Source organism: Myotis nattereri, assembly GCF_964212035.1.
Source record: "Myotis nattereri genome assembly, chromosome: 1".
Lineage (NCBI taxonomy): Eukaryota > Metazoa > Chordata > Mammalia > Chiroptera > Vespertilionidae > Myotis > Myotis nattereri.
The window spans coordinates 187925018-187944581 of record NC_138075.1 but is presented as its reverse complement, the minus strand read 5'-3'; the positions used below and the strand labels follow the sequence as shown (position 1 = coordinate 187944581).

The window sequence follows — 19564 nt, the reverse complement described above, 5'->3', positions numbered from 1 at the left end:
TTCTTGTTTGATCACTATGGCTAGCACTTCCAGTAAATATGTCAAACACAAGTGGTGAGAGTGGGCATCCCTGTCTTGTTCCTGTCCTTAGGGGAAATGGTTTTATTTTTTGCCCATTGAGTATGATGTTGGCTATAGGTATTTCATATAAGGTTTTTCCCACTTTGCTGAGAGATTTTATCAAGAAAGGGTGTTGGATTTTGTCAAATGCTTTTTTTCCCCATCTATTGATATGATTATGTGATTTTTGTCTCTCAATTTGTTTATGTGATATATCATGCTTATTGATTTGTGGATATTGTACCATCCTTGCAACCCTGGAATAAATCCCACTTGGTCATGGTGTTTGATCTTTCTAATGTAATGCTGGATCTGATTTGCTAGGATTTTGTTGAGGATTTTAGCATTTATGTTCATCAGAGATATTGGCCTGTCATTCACTTTCTTTATAGTGTCTTTATTTGATTTTGGGATTAGGGTAATGCTGGCTTCTTGGAAGGTATTTGGAAGTGTTCCTTCCTCTTGAATTCTGTGGAATAGTCTGAGGATAGGTTTTATTTTGTTTTTGAATGTTTGTTAAAACTCCCCTATGAAGCCAGGGCATTTGTTTGCTGGAAGATTTTTGATCACTGCTTCAAAAGTTATCGTTCATAGTTATTAGCCTAGTCAGAATTTTTTATTCTTCCTGATTGAGTTTTAGAAGGTGGTATTTTTCTAGGAATGTGTCCATTTCTTCTAGGTTGACAACTTTGTTGGAATTGAGTTGTTCATAGTATCTTTTTACAATCTTTTGTATTTCTGTGGGGTCTGTTGTTATTTCACCTCTTTTGTTTCTGATTTTGTTTATGAGTTCTCTCTCTCTGCTTCTTGATGTATCTGGCTATAGGTTCATCAATCCACTTGATGTCTTTTTATTGGAGTATTTAGTCCATTTACATTTAAGCTTGTAATTGATAGGTACTTGTTTGTAGCCATTTCTATTCTTTATGCCGATGTTCCTTCTTTCCTTTCTATTTCTTCTTTTTACAATAGTCCCTTTAGCATTTCTTGCATTGCTGGCTTGGTAGTCATAAACTCCCTTAGCCTTTTTTTTTTATTTCTATGAAGCTCCTGATTTCCCCTTTAATTTTTTATGATGGTCTTGCTGAAGAGAGTATTCTTGGATTCAGTCCCCTGCTTTGCGTCACTTTGTATACTTCATTCCATTCCTTCTGGACTGATGTGGTTCGTTGAGAAATCATTTGATAATCTAATGGGAGCTCCTTTGTAGGTAACTATCTGTCTCTCTCTTCAGCCTTTAAGATTTTTCTCTTTGTAGATAATGTTGCCTTTATAATTACCACGTGTCTTAGTGTGGGCCTTTTCAGGTTCATGTTGTTTGGGACTCTCTGTGCTTGTGTGAGTTTTTTCTTCTCCAAATTAGGGAAGTTTTCTGCCATTATTTCTTCAAATAGGTTTTCTAATCCTTGCTCCTTTTCTTGTCCTTCTGACACCCCTGTTATACATATTTTACTTCATTTCATGTTGTCCCAAAGCTACCTTAGTCTCTCCTTCATCTTTCTTATTTTTTTCTCCAATACCTGCTCAGATTGGGTGTGTTTCTGTGCCTTATCTTCCAATTCGGTCCTCTGCTTCTTCTAGGCCAGTGGTCGGCAAACTGCTGCTCGCGAGCCACATGCGGCTCTTTGGCCCCTTGAGTGTGGTTCTTCCACAAAATACTGACTTCTGCACACAGGCCACGAAGTTTTAATTGCACTGTACATGCGTGCCCACACCTGGTATTATTTTTTGATAACCATTTGATTATTGTTACTGGTAGAGTTTTAAATGGAAGACCGACATTTTAAAATGTATTCCTTTCATTCACTTAGATTTCTAAATTTCTTTTGATAACAAGTTTAAAATAAAATGCAAAATGTCTTACCCAATACCTCACTGTAAAACTGGTCCCAAAAATGGATGTCATAATCCCAGATCCGTAAGTCAAAGAAAGCAGAGAGCACTGTATTTTTTACTCTTTCCAGAAAGGTCATTAGGTCAGTAAGTCCCACCATCTGAACAGGAACATAGGAAGGTGGAGTGGGAAGTTTCCCACAGTGTTTCTCCTTCATGCCTCCCATAGACACTCTTAATGTGAGCACAAAAGGGACTGCAAGCAATTCAGCCACCAGCTCTCCACAGGGCATCACAGGGTCTATGAGCATTACATCGTAGTTGGTTTCTTGGAGCTTCTTCATGAGTGTCCGATTGTAGACTGCCTTCTCACACAGGGTTTTTAAATTTTCAGTTACTTCAATCAAAACATCATTCAATCTTATTGTTGATCGCCAGGGTGTTAAGTTTGGCAAGTCATTCAAAATTACATCCAGAAATTTGTCTTGTGCTTTCTCTGATAATTCTTTTGGATATTCTGAATGTAATACCTCGAAGTTCAGTGAGGAAGGTTTCCTGTAGTCAACAAGCTTAGTATGTGGAAAAGTCAACACATTTACCTCATGTCCGTTCTTTGTGAGTTCCTCTAGAATGGTCTTTATATTAAGCCAATGGCTCATGTCAACCGGCCATACCAGAACCTTTCCACAGAACCCACAGCCAGCACTACAGAGCTGCAGCAGCAGAACCGCCAAAGCCCACTTCTTGGATAACATGACAGCAGCTCTGTCACACACTGCTCTGCAGAGGTTTTAGGGTGTGTCTGCCTAGTGCAGAGACCAAAAGGCAATAAAAAAATAATAAGTTAAAAATTAACTTTAAAAGGAAACGTTTTTGCATTATAAGCAAGGTTAATGTTTATTGGGGGAATAAAACAGAAATAAAAAAGATATCTGGGAAAAATTATTTCAAATTCCAGATTTGAAATAAGGAAAATAACAAATAGGAACCGCCTAAAGTTAATATTTCTCTCTCTCTCTCTCTCTCTCTCTCTCTCTCTCTCTCTCTCTCTCACACACACACACACACACACACACACACATAAACACACACACCAACATCCATTCCACTCTGAGTTTGAAGGTGGCATGTGGTTTAGGTTAAAACATATTCCACATCATTTTCCCTATGTGAAATAGCAAATAATTTCCTTGGATAAGAGTCTTATGACTAGTACAGGGTGTTCAGAATTCCAGAGAAAAAAACATAATCCTTTATGGAATAATTGGAAACAACTGTAGTAAAACAGATGACATATGAGGTGAGATGAAAGCCTTGGTAGGATCTAGGCAGAGTGGCCAATGAGTAGAGGAATGAGAAACATTCCAGTGTGTATGGATCACAGAGAAAGTTGTGGGAAGTAGGTTATTGAAGAAAGTTAGATTGAAATATGAGACAATAGGTAGTGTAGAATGGTTTCAATTTCAATTTATAGGCAAATGTTATTTACCCAAATTTTAAAGAAGCAAAATCAGAAGATCAAATTTTTCCTTTAGCAAATAATTTTGGCAGCTAGACATACAAAAGCAAGAGTTTAAAAGAAGAGAAACTGATTAAAAATGTGTATTGTTAAATTAAACATGAGACTATTATAGCCTGAAACATAGATTAAAAATAGTAAATATGATAGTAAATATGATATATATAAAAGCCTAAGCAACCAAATGACCAGTAAACTGGTCTCTATGATGTGCATTGACCACCAGTGGACAGACACTCAATGCACAGGATTGGGCTCCCTCCTGTCTCAATTGGACCTGTGGGGATCAGGCCAAAAATGGCTATCTGATATCCCCCAAGGGGTTCTGGATTGCGAGAGGGCATAGACAGGCTGAGGGACCCCACCGGTGCACAAATATGTGCACTGGGCCTCTGGTCCTATAAAATAAAAGCCTAATATGCTAAGTGTCTGCTCGTCTGGTCATCTGTTCAGCCAATCAAAGTGTAATATGCTAATGATATGGTAAGGCTACTCAACCGCTGGCTATGACATGCACTGACCACCAGGGGGCAGACAGTTGACCGGTCATCCATTGGTATGACGTGCAATGCTCCAACTGGTAGGTTAGCTTGCTATTGGGATCTGGCCCATTCAGACTGAGCAAAATAGGCCAGACATGCCCTGGAGCCTTCCTGTGGACCTTCCCCAGCTGGCCAACCTCCTGTGTCCCTCCCCGGCCCTGATGGTGCACTGGTGGTTTCCCTAACCCTTTCCTGCACCCTCTCACAATCAACCAAAGGACTTGTATGCATGAATATAAGCATTAACAATGGACACAGACACTAAGAGGGGTGAGGGCATGTTCTGAGGGTTGGGGTGGCCAGCAAGAGGTCAATGCGGGGAAAAGGAGACACATGTAATACTTTAAACAATAAAGAATTTTAAAAAAGAAAATTTTCTTATGACCCCCTGTACCATATATGGTTGCACAATATTTATCTTAATAAAATTAAAGAAAAAAATTATTTAGAAAAAGTGATTGTCTTAGCCCTGGCCAGTGTGGCGCAGTTGGTTGAGGGTCGTACTGTGCTTTGAAAGGTTGCTATTAGATTCCCAGTCAGGACACATGTCCAGGTTGAGGGTTTGGTCCCTGCACAAGAGGCAACTGATCAATGTCTCTCTCTCATATCAATATTTTTCTCTCTCCCTGCCCCATCCTCTCTCTTTGAAATTAATAAAAACATATTTTAAAAATAAACATGAATAAATAAAAATTAAAAAAAATACAAATAAAGTGATTGGCTTGAAAAGACAGTATATGCACACACATTATTTATTTAGACTTTTATCTCTAATATCACATCAGTACATTCAGAATCATAAACATTTATTTAAGCACTAAAGAATTAAGTATGCATTTGTTTATTCTGTAAGGCTTCAAAATTAACGAATGTAAATGTAAACAGTGATTTCAACTCCTTAGTCAATCAACCCTACCATACACACAGAAATGCCTTTCCCTAGAATATTCAGTGTAGATTCTACAATTTAGCAAGCTTTTCCCTCATTTCTAGATTTTACAAGTAAATTGTGAGATCTTTGAGAGTATGGCCACTATTGCATTTGGTTCATGTTAGGAGCTTAACAATATTTGTATGTGAGATAAAAATATTTGCCAAAAACAGCTGGAAAGCTTTCATAAAGTATGGAAATAGATGTGCTCACTCTTAATTTTGTCTGTAATGGAGAAATATAGTTTACAAAAAATATAGACTTCTAACTTGATTATCTACCTTTCAACAAGATTTTAGGTCTTTAAAACAGATGATTTGTAAGCACTTGGTGAAGCAATATAATCATTAAAAACTTCGAGTTGTAGATTCCTATCTGAGACAGATTCATATTTCTCCATTGTCAAAGACTCCTTCAGGTAGTATGCAAAAGAGTTTAATTTTTAAATAAGAAAACTGAGGAGAAACAAATGGCAACAATTTCCCCAATGGTCTATAGACATTGTGCTAAAAATATGTAACTCCTCAATCTACATTTGTGCTTTGATGAAAATATTTAGTGAAATTTCTAATGCATTTATTGAAGAAAAAAATTATAGTAAAATTGATATGTAGGATAAATGGACAGAACCACTGCCCAGAGGATTTGTAGGGCAGTTAAACTACTCTTTACAATACTATAATGGTGGATACATACATTATAAATTTGTCCAAAAATCACAGAATATACAATGCCAAGAGTGAACCATATTATAAACTATGGACTTTACATCATAATAATAACTCAATATAGTTTCATCAATTGTAACAAATATACTTCTCTTCTGGGGAATGTTGACAACAAGGAGGCAGGGCATATATGGGAAATCTCTACTTAATTTTGCTGTGGACCTAACACTCTTCTAAAAAATGAAGCCTATTACAAAAAAAACAACAAAGAAAAATGGCTATGTGATTGCTGAAGAAACTCTTCAGTGCTTCAATTTGGGGTCTCTGACTTCCTGGAGTATCCCATACTAGTGTATCCTAGGGTTGAAAGTAACTGTATAATTTAAGCATTTCTGTAATGTAGGGTATCCCACAAATATAGACAAACTTTGAATCATTATTAACTCTAATGGGATAAATCTGAAAAGAAAGAAACATCAACTGAGCTATCAGAAAAAAGTTTGTATACATTCTTTGGGGGAAACACTCTCCCTTGTGTTTGTGAGATTAAAAGATCATTATATATTATTAGAGGCCCAATGCACGAAATTCATGGAAGAGCTTGGTCCTCGCAGCTGCGGCAGCTTGACTCAGCCAACACAGACCCAGCTTCGTCCTGAAGGTCACCTGGAAGGTCGTTCAGCTGTCTGGTCTAATTAGCATATTATGTTTTTATTCTTATAGATTATTTAATCATTGCACTCATAAAAGATAAATTCCTCTCAATATTTATACCAACTCATCTTCCAAAGCACTAGGAAAGTTAGGACTTCATGCTACCAAGGAAAAACAGCTTACCTAGTACTTCGTTCAGAAATTGATCCCACTTCTTCTGATTATATGTTTGCAGGCAGAAGTCAAAATAGAGCACATAGACCATATTTTTTACCCTCTCCATGAATGTCATCTGATCACTTAATTCTGAAAAGACAACAGGTACGTAGGATGGAGGGAATGGCAGTCCTCCACTGTACTTTTCAATTGTATAGCCAGGAGAGAAGCGGAGACTGTACACAAAAGGTATGTTAAGTAGCTCAGCCAGCAGCTCACCACAGGGTCCAGAGGGATCTGCAAGAACGACATCAAACCTTGACTCCTGTAGTTTTGTCATAAGTTTCTTACTAAAAACAGCATCTTTGCAGAGCTTTTCAACAAAGTCAGAACCTTCCCAAAACATTAGTGAAAAATGTGTCCAAAACGTATCTTTTGGCAGATCTTATGTCCATTTATTGATCAGCTGCATGAAAAAAGAAACCATATCATCTTTTGTTAAAGATGTAGGAAAAACCTCAAATTGAATAGCAGATGGTTTATTGGGATCAACAAGAATTGAAGCTGAAGATGTCAGAACAGTCACTTCATGACCTCTCTGGACAAGTGCATCCAGGATGGTCTTCATGTTGATCCAGTGGCTGTATTCTGTGGGCCACACCAGCACCTTTCCACAACTCCCAGGGCTGAAGTGACCACTCAGCTGTAGCAGCAGCAGAACTGAAATCCACTTCATAGGCATCCTGGTGGGAACATGATTCTTTTATCTTTTTTTAAAAAAATTGATTTTATTGTTTAAAGTATTACAAATAGTAGTGCGTATGTCTCTTCCCCCCCCCCCCCCATTTACCCCCTCCTGGCCTCCCCTACAGCCCAGCACATGTCCTCACCCCCACCCCTAGTGTCTTGCGTCCATTGGTTATGCCTATATGCATGCATACAAGTTGATCTCTAACCCCCTCCCCACCCTCCCCTGCCTTCCCGCTGTAGTGTGACAGTCTGTTTGATGCTACTTTGCCTCTGTATCTATTTTTGTTCATCAGTTTATAATGTTCTTTATATTCCACAAATGAGTAAGATCATGTAGTATTTATCTTTCACTGACTGACTTATTTCACTTAGCATAATGCTCTCTAGTTCCATCCATGCTGTTGAAAATGGTAAGAATTCCTTCTTTTTTTACAGCGGCATAGTATTCCATTGTGTAGATGTACCACAGTTTTCTAATCCAATCATCTGCTGATGGGCATTTAGGCTGTTTCCAAATCTTAGCTATGGTAAGTTGTGCTGCTATGATCATAGGGATTCATATATCCTTTCTCATTGGTGTTTCTGGGTTAAATGGCAGTTCCATTTTTAATTTTTTTGAGGAAACACCATACTGTTTTCCACAGCATTCCTTTTTCTCCGCATCCTCTCTAGCACTTGTCGTTTGTTGATTTGTTGATGATAGTCATTCTGGCAGGTGTGAGATGATACCTCATTGTTGTTTTGATTTGCATCTCTCAGATGATTAGTGACTTTGAGCATGTTTTCATATGTCTCTTGGCTTTCTGTATGTTCTTTTCTTTTCAAATGGCTGATCCCTTTTACCATGGCTCATGCTTATGTCCAAAGAGAAATCAGTCAGATGTTAAAATATAAATCCTCCACCTGAAAGTAAAAACAGTCCTAGCATTTGGAGCACAAGTGGAAAAAGCAAAAGGTAGATGAATAAGTAGGCAATGATGGTGACACAAAAACATGTCATACTGTTCTTGCCATAGTTATTATATTCCACATGAAGATACACACACAATATTTATTGATTGATAGATGGATTCATTGAAACTAGCTCATGTTAATTGTGACATTTTAAAATTGGACAAGTGCCCATCTGGTTTGTCTCTGTGGATAGAGCATTAGCCTGTGGACTAAAGGGTGTCAGGTTTGCTTCAGGTCAAAGGCACATGCCCGAGTTATAGACTTGATCCCCAGTAAGGGGTGTGTAGGAGGCTGCCGATCAATGTCGTTTCTATCTCTCTCTTTCCCTTCCTCTCTGAAATAAAAAAAAATTGTTTCAAAAAATAAAATTGGACAAGTGTTTTGACATCTGCCTCTTCCCCCATTTTTAGTTTCTTTAAAGTTGCAAGAAAACAGTAACCAATCACAGGTTTAATGGATTTAATAAATTTACCCCTTTGGTTTCTATTTGTAGCACCCAATATTCCTTTGAAACCCCAGACAGATTCGATGGTGGCAAACAGTAAGTTTCAGACCTCTCGAGTTTAGGTTCTCTGAGCATTTTGTATTGCAGTAGCACTCATCCAAAATTGGTACATCTTGTAGTTGGGCAACTTCAAATGTACCAGTTGAAAAAGCCTTTTCCCTTCAAGGGGAAGGTAAATCACTCCTCAAAACACTGCAGATATGGCTGTGTGGTCTTTCCTCCTGTTTCATGTCTTCAGGATTTATTCTGTTTTATTTATTTATTTATTTTTTTGCAGTGGAGCAAGAGACCAAAACCTAACCTGAGTGACAAGAAACAAGATAGTAATGACTATAAAGGCAGTGACCAGGAAAAACGGAGGTGCTTCTTTACCTCCCACATCCAATATATGTGCCTCACAGAAAACAACAAAAATAACAGGTCCACAAATTACAACACCTAGAATTGCAGCATCCATTCATCCAAGAGTGGTGGAAGGCAGGAAAGTGAGGTGAGATGGACAATTGCTCAGGGAAAATAAGTATTCAAATCAGTCCATGGGGGTTGGAAAATGCTAGTAAAGAGCTGCAGAGGAGCTTGTGGTCCTTTAAGACTTACAGGCTAAAAATCCACATAGTGGGGTCAGGAAGATTGTACCTTATGTGCACCAGAGACAAAAAAATCCAATTCCTTAGAAGGGAAGACGCAGACGGCCCTTGGCCGAATGTGTCCTGCCTTCCTTGGTGGGGGAGATGAACAAGGACAGAGCTGAAAAGCCTCCAAACCCACTCATCCCCTCTGGATGGCAGGTAACTCCGTGTCCTGCAGACGCCTTCTGTTTGGTAGGCGATGGATGTGGTGAAGGGAACTTCTCTGCAGAGGCTGAGCCACTCGGGGAAGACTGCAGGCAGCCACTGCTAATGTGCCATGAGGCCCCATAACATGCTGGACTGTTAAAGAGTCTAACTCTTGGGCTGCTGACAAAGACAGCAGTATCTTCACAGCTTTCTGGGATCGCCTGTCCAAAGAACTTTAGGCTCTCGGCATCTCTTAGTTCCAAACGTTTCAAAGGGATGTGCAAGGCATGAGACACACAACACATGCTCACCCGCACTTGTGGCCTCTATGGGTGGGGTGACCCAAAATCTGGGAATCGCTTATTGTGGTTTATTCAGTGATAGACATTTTCTCTCCTGTGCTCAGCAACTGCAGGAAGGGGTGCTTAAGGTGGCTGAGAAGCCAGGGAAGGCTTTGTTCCAAGGTTTGCAAGTCTGAAGGCATCCAAGGGCAACAGGGTGCCACTGTCCGAGAGGCTCAGCCCTGCAGAGATCTTCAACACTTTCGGCCTCTGCAGGCAGCCAGGACTCCAGTTACAAGCCAGCACCCTGCCAATCATGCAGCTGGAGGGAGCAGAGCGAAGACCCAGCCATGGCAAGGCCCAGTGTCATAGTGGTAGATTGCGTTTTGGCCCTTGAAACATGTGACGCTGGCCAACAGGAGAGGCTGGTGGGCCAGCACCAGCCCTGAGGGAGGCATCTTGACCAGGTAGCAAATGGGAATGTTGTCTGAGCAACAGGCAGCTGGCCAGGGAGCAACCTGGATCTAGAGGGCGTGGCTGACTTCAGGGGGGAGCATGGGGCAGGAGCTCCAGGCAGAACCAAGCAGGCACAGGAGCAGGTGCTGGGAGGTGCGCCCCCCACACCCCACCACCAACCCTCCTCACTCCCCTGTTAAGACCCTGGCCTGGAGGACTCATGCAGAGTCACGCAGTGCCTAGGGGACAATTTGCTGCTTTCTACTGCATCGTAGTCCACAAGGCCAAGGCGGCCTGCACAGGCTGCTGCCAGGTGCTGAACAATGGGCAGTGGAACCCTCTGCAGCCAAGGACTAGCAAGGACACCATTGTCGGTTGCAGCTGTGTGTGCTCGCCCAGCTCAGAAGCACTACAGCCTGCTGAGCGCAGAGTCTCACCTGGGGACTTGGGGGCTTGGGCGCCAGGTGGCCCAGGAAGTAGCTGCTCTGGCTCCTGCTGCGCTGGAATGTGGCTGCCAGCCTCTGTGTCCAGGGATTCATGGCCTCCTCCCCGTAGGCCGCTAGGGCCCTCCAGTGAGTACTTTCTGGCAGCCAAGGCAGCCTCTTCCTGCATAGATTCCTATGCTTGGTAAATATTCCATGGGTAACAATTTACTGACTCAGTTTACCTTTACCTGAAATCAGGACCTTTGCCATCCTTGATATGTTATTGGCCATTTCTACTTCTGTGAAGTGCCTGTTCATATCCTCTATGTTTTTCCATCCTGGAATATTTTTCTTTTTTTTGTGTGTTTTGTAAGGTTTCTCACTCTACAATGATTACCAACCTTTATCAGTTATATGTGTTACTAAGTAGATCTGAGGAAAATTAAGCTTATATGTATGATTTAACATTATTACCTACAATGACAATGTGTTATTTCTGTTTTTCCTTTGAAATGATTTCAAATATCTAGAGGAGTTCTATGGAAATTCAGTGAGAAATGTACCCTGTAATTCCCCCAGCAATAAAGTTTTCATTTATTTCTAAAATGAATTCATGCCTTAGGCTGGACAGTATTTACTATGAGAATCGGATGATGGTCTTTTTGACCAATAAAGACAGGAATGATTTTCTCATCTGGACCCCTGCAATCCTGGTGTTTATGTTTTAGGACAGCCTTGAGAATCCTTGTGACTTGATTTTCCTATTTCCATAAAATTTTCATGATTTTTGTTTTCTTTGGATTGCTATTGATAATGGTCAGTCATAGTGTGCCTAGATTGAAAAGAAAAAGATGATTTTATTTTTTCTTTTGTCATGCTGAAGGTTGTAATGCTTTTATATAAGGTTAATGGGGGGGATGAAACAACAGACTTGTAAGGAGAGAAAGAAGTAATGAGACATGTTGGTCTAGTATGAGTTATCCTATATAATAAAAGAATAATATGCAAATAGATCAAAAGGGCGTTGGCCACTATGGGATGGTGTAGCAGCTTAGTGGGGGCACCAGACCAAGGCAGGGTGCTGGTTGCTGTCATCGGGGCGAGCCTCTAGTGGTTATTGAAAATTCTTTGCTCCCATGTGCTGTGATCCCATCTGGTACTTACACCTGCTGCTGGTGCCTTGCGCTGGCCCCAATCGCTACACGCTGTCAGCACTTGGGAGCAGGGTGGTGAGAGCAGGGCTACTGGCAGAAAGCAGACTGGGGGCTGCAGCTGGAGGGACCAGGCCAGGGCGTGGAGGATGGGCCAAGACTTGTGCCTGTGCTCACTGGAGCCTCTCAGCCCACAGCTCCTTTCAAGGTGCAGGAATTCGTGCACTGGGCCCCTAGTATGAAATAATCACTATTTCAACTGCCTTCAACAAACACATTGAATTGTTCACTGTGTCTGTAAGTAGCTAAGTGATTCTGTGCCTTCTTTTATAAGAAGTAGGCATATATATATATATATATATATATATATATATATATATACACACACACATATATTTGGAGAGAATGAAAATTCAATAAATACCTTTATAGTATGGATTCTATATTATCAAGCCTATAATTAGAACCATATACCCATTATCAAAGACTAAAAGGAGCGTGAAAAAACTCAGTGAAGCTTTTTAGGGGGCAGTGAGGTAAATAGAATTAGCTACTGAAACCAAAGTCTTTCATACATAGCTCAGTGTACAATAGGAAGCAATTAGCTGTTGTCATATTTCTCAGTCCACATAAGTTTTGATGATAAATTAACTTAAACTGAATGAAAGCAAATGACTTCCATGTCTATAGGTAAGAAGTGATGCTGAGGCTGGATGTACAGTAAAACGAAGGAGCATTGGTGGTCTCCCAAAATGAAATAAAAGGATGAATCATTTTGCACAATTCTAACTATTGATTAGCAAAAGATAAAACTACAGAATTTTGCACCAAAATAAGATTAAAATATTCTGAGTATTTGCAAAATAATATTAATATGTGAATAGACTACTTAATGTTCTTATGTTCATGTGTAATGTTTGAAACACAGTTAAGCTAATATTTTGGTATAACTTTGCAATTAGAATGACAAATTTAAAAATATATTCACATGGCTTTATTTTTGGTTTAGTTTTTATAAGTTTTTATAAAAAACTTATTTTTTATAAGTTTTTGGCATGACATATTTATAACACTTCACCAGGTAGTCACTTGAAAACAAATTTGGATCTGAGAAGCTAAATTGTGATAAGTAAGGTCGTCACAGGAGATAGTGACCCTTACATCGCAACTTCCTGCTGGAATAAGATGGAGGTGTCCCATCTACGAGGCATATCAGCTTCAGGCCTTTGAAAGAACTACTCTCTTTTTTTCTTCTTTCCTGTTTTAAAAAACTTCTGGCAACAAAACAGAACACATTTTGTGATGACAAATGTAGCAGTTGCCACACATGCCAGCAGGAACCCAATCACATCCAAAGAGTGGTACTGGAACCAGGTGAGGTCATGGGCGGCTGGCCAACGATGTTTGGCTCCTTTGTGGCGCATGACAAACTCGATCCAGAAGACCACTCGATCTAGAGGTTTCATAGGCTGGTCATGATGAATTCTTGATAACTTCATAGTATTCTCCCTATATCTAAAGGAGAAACACAAAGATACCAACATTGAAAGAAAGTTAATTTCCTTAAGCCAATCATCCCCATTCAAAGTTGTATTTTTTTAATTAAAAAATATTTTTACTGACAGGTCAGCATGGCTAAGTGGTTGAGGCTTGACCCATGATCCAGGGGGTCACCATTTGATTCTGAGTCAGGGCACATGCCCAGGTTGCTGGCTTGATCCCCAGTGTGGGGTGTGCAAGAGGCAGCTGATCAATGATTCTCTCTCATTATTGACTAGAGGCCTGGTGCACAAAATTTATGCAGTGTGGTGAGGGTCCCTTAGCCAGGCCTGCATAATCTCTCTCAGTATGGGAGCCCTTCTGTGATGTCCGACTCTTGGCTTAGTTCCACTCCCCATGTGGAGCAGGCCTAAGCTAGTTGGTGGACATCCTCAGTGCTACTGCGGAGGTGGGAGAGGCTCCTACCACTGCCGCTGCGCTCACCAGCCATAAGGTTGGCCCACAGGGGGAGCACACTGACCACCAGGGGGCAGCTCCTGCATTGAGTGTCTGTCCTTGGTGGTCAGTGCACATCACAGCGACCGGTTGTTCCACTGTTCCGTCGATTTGCATATTAGCCTTTTATTATATAGGATGTTTCTCTCTCTCTCTCCCTCTCCCTTCTTTTCTGAAATCAATAAAAATATATTTAAACAATATACACAAAAAAATATTGTGCCATGTGAAAGAAGCCAGTTCCAAAAGATCATATATTGTATGATGCTGTTATTATGTAATGTCCAGAAGGACAAATCTATAAAGACAATAAGTTGATCAATGGTTGCTTGGATGAGGGAGATGGGAAGTGACTTCTAAGGCATATGATATGTCTTTTTGGGATGACAAAAATGCCCTAAGTTTATATTATGGTGATAATTTCATAGCTTTGTAAGCATACTACATATATCTGAATTATATAATTTTAACATGTGAATTTTATGGTATGTAAATAATATCTCATAAAATCTGTTAAAATCATTATAATAAAATTAAGTTTTTGAGAATAAAGATATTTATAGTTTCAGAAATTTTAGATATTGAATTTATTTAAAGAATTTATTATTTTTATTCTAGTTTATCACTCTTCCTTCTATGTATTTGATCATATTTTAAAAAAACGTGTCCTTATAATTACCTACATAACTTTATCTTATTGGAGGAGAAAATTGTTGCATCAGATTGCTCCCCATTAAATACATGGGATTAAAATGTAACTTTGAAGTAAATGTGTGGTCGAAAATAAAAGTCAATTAGGATGGGTTAACTTATGTTAATAATGTCAAAATTAGCCTCTTAAAATTGGGATGAAATTAAGATAAACTATTGACAAAATAATCTATGTATAAATACTATCTATAAAAAACATGTGATACTTATGAAGGGTCATTAATGACAGTCTTCAATGCATTGAGCAAATCTGCACTAGACATGGTATTGAAGTCCAATCTGACAGCTGCTCCCTTGGTATTCATGTGAGCAATGTTCTCAGGTTGATCCCCAAACATAGGAAGGCCCACCATAGGGATCCCATGGTAGATTGCCTCATAGATGCCATTGGTTCCACCATGAGTTATAAAGGCTTTGGTTTTTGGATGACCTAGGATTGGGTGAATTTCAGCAAATTACGAATTATAAGTCTTGGAAATAAAATGAGAGTTGGGCAATAAAGGCACAGAGACAGTATATTTAGTAACAGATTGGGCTACACTTCAGACTGTATTAAAATGTCTTTCAGAACTCATAGGAAGAGAAACATAAGTCTGTTGGAGAGACAGTGAAGACTTACATAGATTAGTGTGTTTCTTTTGACTTGAAATGAATACAAGTTGCCAGTGGACAAATGGAAAGAGAATATTCTGGATTTTAAAAAGTGTATGCTAAAAAAAAAAAAGTGGTGGTGCATGTTGAAATATATTCTCTTAATAAAATAGTGAAGTCACAGAGTGTGATATGTAGATGTCAAGGCAACAGACAATGGGATGATGGTGGCACCGGAATCAGAGGAAGGAAAAGCTACACATTATAATGAAATATGTTATTACTTCAGAAAGAGATATTACTTTTTTTCGCAATGGATAATGGAGAGTTACTGGTAATAAGAGAAGAGCTGATATTTTTCAGGGGCACCTGTACACCCTTACCATGGATTAAACCATTGGTGTAAGGAGAGAATTAGGAGGCAGTGTGATCATTGGGAGTGTTGAGCTATTCTCTCTGAGAGGAATTACACATGAACTAAAGATCTTTTGTTTGTGGCCATAAGGAATGTGACTATGTAAGATAAGATGTCAACTGTTACAGCTTATCCCAGGAGTCCTCAATCTATGGCCCGTGGTGGGCCACATGCAAATACAAATATTGTATTTGTTCCTGTTTTTTTTTTTTTTTGTTTGTTTGTTTTTGTTTTTTTTTTTTTACTTCAAAATAAGATATGTGTAGTGTGCATAGGAATTTGTTCATAGTTTTTTTTAAAACTATAGTCCGGCCCTCAACGGTCTGAGGGACAGTGAACTGGCCCCCTATTTAAAAAGTTTGAGGACCCCTGGCTTATCCTTTTCTCCTAATACTGGGAAAGGAATATAGGGAAGTTCATTTTTATTTCTGAGGTTTTCAGTAAGAAATTTTCAATACATTTCTATCCTAGTGAACTGTTTATCATTCTGGTTGACTTGATTCTGATTTCAGGGTTTTCCAGAATCTTACCAAGAAGGTCATTCTGGGGGATCCATTTATAGAGCCGGGTATTTAGCCCTAAGGTATCTGGTTTTTTGCCATCATATCTCCATATAACCTGTTAGGGTAAAGAAGGTAATGTCTTACTTGAGTCAAACTGCTGAGTTATATCATGTTAGAATTCTAAATCGATTAAGAGACATCTAGTTAAACCCCTCACATATTACAGGTAAGGAAATGAGGACAAGACATGTTGATAATGAGAACCAATAAAACACTGCTGTAAGAGGCATAGGTACTCGTATTGTGGGTTACTTATTTTAGTATCAGTCAGGTATGAGTGCAATCATGATGTTTCACACTTTGGGGTTAGACAAATGAGATTATCAATGACCAATTCAAGCATATAAAAATTTTTAAGTAGACATATAATTGTAGGGCAAAACACAGTAAATTAATAGTCTACACATTTATTTTAATTATTTATTATTCTAGCTCTCATCATCTAGATTTAATGTTAACTTGTTTATTTGTTTTTGAATGACAGGGAAGTGGTTTACTTATATTCACTAATTACATAAATTATCTTAGAGTTTTACATCATTTGCTTTAAAAAATCAATGCAATCAGCTATTTATGAGAATTAAATAATTCTGATATATAAGTTTATTAACAATAATAAATAATGTCTGCTTAATGAGTATGTTTAGCTTCTTTTACTTTTCTACTTTTTAATCACCACTTCCAAGTTGTAATTTTTGCCCAAATCCAGTGTTATCACTCTAGCTAGGATTGAAAATTTTCTTAAAATGTAGAAAAGAAAAGCCATTGGCACTTTATAAATAATAGTTTACCTGTTGAAAAGATAAAATATGATGATGATGGTAAATTTAATTAATTTGACTGTTAATATTTCAAAACATTATACAGTTCACTGACAGCCTTGATTAATATGGTTAATCTATATATATAATAGAGAAATATGCAAATTAACGTGCCGGGAGCCGGTCCATCCTTGCTGCTTGACACAGTCGCTGCAGAGAAGAAACATCTGCACAGTATATGTTTCAAGGGACCTGGCATATTTGGCATACTGTTCTTAATATGTTTGCTCACCTTCTTGGCACTATGTGTTTTAACCAAGATCACCTCTCTGAGAAAGGTTGTTTCCCCAAGTAGGGATTTTCCCCTGAATTTACATGCTTAAGCTACATAATCTTTACTCCCTGGAATGGAGATAAGAAACTCCCTAACCTTTGCAATAGAGATTGATAGGATTGGAATCAACTAGTATAAATACAGATGTAACAAGACAGAACTTAGAAGACAGAACCCACACAGAACCTAGAGACAGAAGAACTTCGCTGGAGAGAACATGGCAAAAGATCCTGGACTGAACCTGACTACAGAAATTGGCAAGAGAACCTGACTAGAACCTGGTGACTGAACCTGGCTGGAGAACCTGGACAGAACCTGGCTGGAAAACCTAGCGAGGGAACATGGCTACAGAACATGGCTGGAGAACCTAGCAAGAGAACATGGACACAGAACCTGGCTGGAGATCCAGACCAGAACTTGGCTGGAGATCGAGACCAGAACTTGGCTGGAGATCCTGGCTAGAGATCCTGGCTAGGCTGCTGATCAACTGAACGCTGTCTCTGTGTCCTTCCTTCTTCGCCGACTCCATCTACGTCTTTGGGAACCCCTGGACCTGCTGGAGTTGGACCCCGGCATCTGGCGCCCAAACAGGGACCCCTAGGTAAGCGCCCCACACTCGGGACGGATAGGACTCCACCATAGGAAGTGGGTGGATAGTCTTCGCCGACTCCATCCACACCTTTGGGAACCCCTGGAACAGGATTCCCCTAGGTAAGCCCCCCACCCCCCATTGAGAACCCCACACTCGGGACAGATAGGACTCCATCAGGGTACTTCAGACCCCCCTATAGAGGATAAGTAGGGTAAGAAGGTGGATAGTACAGAACTTAGATTGAGAAGATGTGCCATACTGAGTCCAAAGAAAGAAGACTCTGTCTTGATTCTTAGATTGAGAAGATGTGCCATACTGAGTCCAAAGAAAGAAGACTCTGTATTGATCTTTAGATTAAGAAAATGTGCCATACTGAGTCTAAAGAAATAAGACTCTGTATTGATCTTTTAACACATATGCTTGCTAGCAGAGGAATTAAGGTTACTCCCAGTCAGACAGAACGTTTCATACAAGAAGTATGTCCATGCTTTTCTGAGGAAGGAAAGGTAAATGTAAAGGCATGGGAGGAGGTAGGCCCAAGGAGCCTTATCCTTAACCCCACTGCAGCCTTTCCACCCCTGGAAACTGTAGGATTGGCAAGATCTCCCCCTGGGGTGATAGATCAGGACTAAGGTAATAGCGGAAAGCGCCAATTTTACTCTTAAAATGGATACAAGAGAGCATTTGGGGTTTTTCTTTTTAATCCTGCTTTGGATTGAGTAAATGCATTATGTGTGTCACCACAATGGACCCAGAAAGCAGAAAAAAGAAGAAAAGAAAGGCTATGCAAGGGACTGAGGTGCCAACATGGGGTCAGCTGAAGAAATTAACAACTGAGGCCCAACAGATGGTAGAAAGCAAGAAGTGGAAGCTACTCTCTCAGCCAAGTCCGAGGACTCTGAGTAAATCAGCAAAAGAAACTTTCATTTAACAGAAACTCACTTATTTCGTCAAATGGAAAGACTTACAGGAGCCTGGACGGCACCTGATGTACTTTTAACCTGGGGGAGAGGAGATGCTTGTATATTTCCACAGGATGCAGACTCACCTGTGTGGATTCCAGTCCGTCTAATCCGACCTTATGTCACACCACCCTCCGTCTCCGCCTCCTCCTCCTCCTCCTCCCCAGTATTATCCATATCGACCAACCCAGAGGGCACAGCTGACTCCTCCCCAGACCCCGACACCACCATCAAGCACGGCCCTGATGGACCCTTTGATGCAGCCCTTCAACTCACTGACACTTCGGGAAGCCCATCACCAATGATGCCGCCCGTAGCCAGATCAACAAGGACAACCAAACCCCCGACTTGAGGACAGCTGAAAACCCTTGACTGAAGAGGCCAGCAACCTTCTACAGGAACAAGGCTCCTTGTGCATTCCATCCACTATGTTTATAGCTATGCTCGCTATCATTGCCTGTCAGTCTTCTTCTGAGTCTTAAACAACCCAATCTGAGAGGTGGCTGCTGATTTACATGCGCTATCATTTAAAAAATTTAAAAAAAGGGTGAATTTGCCGGGAGCTGGTCCATCCTTGCTGCTTGACACAGTCGCTGCAGGGAAGAAACATCTGCACAGTATATGTTTCAAGGGACCTGGCATATATGGCATACTGTTCTTAATATGTTTGCTCACCTTCTTGGCGCTATGTGTTTTAACCAAGATCACCTCTCTGAGAAAGGTTGTTTCCCCAAGCAGGGATTTTCCCCTGAAGTTACATGCTTAAGCTACATAATCTTTACTCCCTGGAATGGAGATAAGAAACTCCCTAACCTTTGGAATAGAGATTGATAGGATTGGAATCAACTGGTATAAATACAGATGTAACAAGACAACAGGACACAGAACCTAGAGACAGAACCTAGCGAGAGAACATGGCAAAAGATCCTGGACAGAACCCGGCTACAGGAATTGGCTGGAGATCCTAGACAGAACTTGG

At 40.0% G+C, this 19564-nt stretch overlaps 1 protein-coding gene across 4 annotated transcripts in view; it reads right to left on the bottom strand.

The window, feature by feature from the left end:
- Positions 1 to 19564, bottom strand: part of LOC308513505 (UDP-glucuronosyltransferase 2B31-like) — a gene marked incomplete at both ends in the record, with an annotated part of 73351 nt that overhangs the window by 31794 nt on the left and 21993 nt on the right. For 2 of the 4 annotated variants that reach the window (XM_081083610.1, XM_081083614.1), the window contains 3 exons: positions 12897 to 13176; positions 14578 to 14797; positions 15904 to 15991. The exons of 1 other annotated variant lie outside the window; for it this stretch is intronic. In XM_081083610.1, coding sequence (XP_080939736.1) covers positions 12897 to 13176; positions 14578 to 14797; positions 15904 to 15991 — 588 coding nt within the window. Of the gene's footprint in view, positions 1 to 1924; positions 2649 to 12896; positions 13177 to 14577; positions 14798 to 15903; positions 15992 to 19564 lie in introns of those variants that run through there. One more of the 4 variants, XM_081083611.1, reaches the window with a different exon arrangement.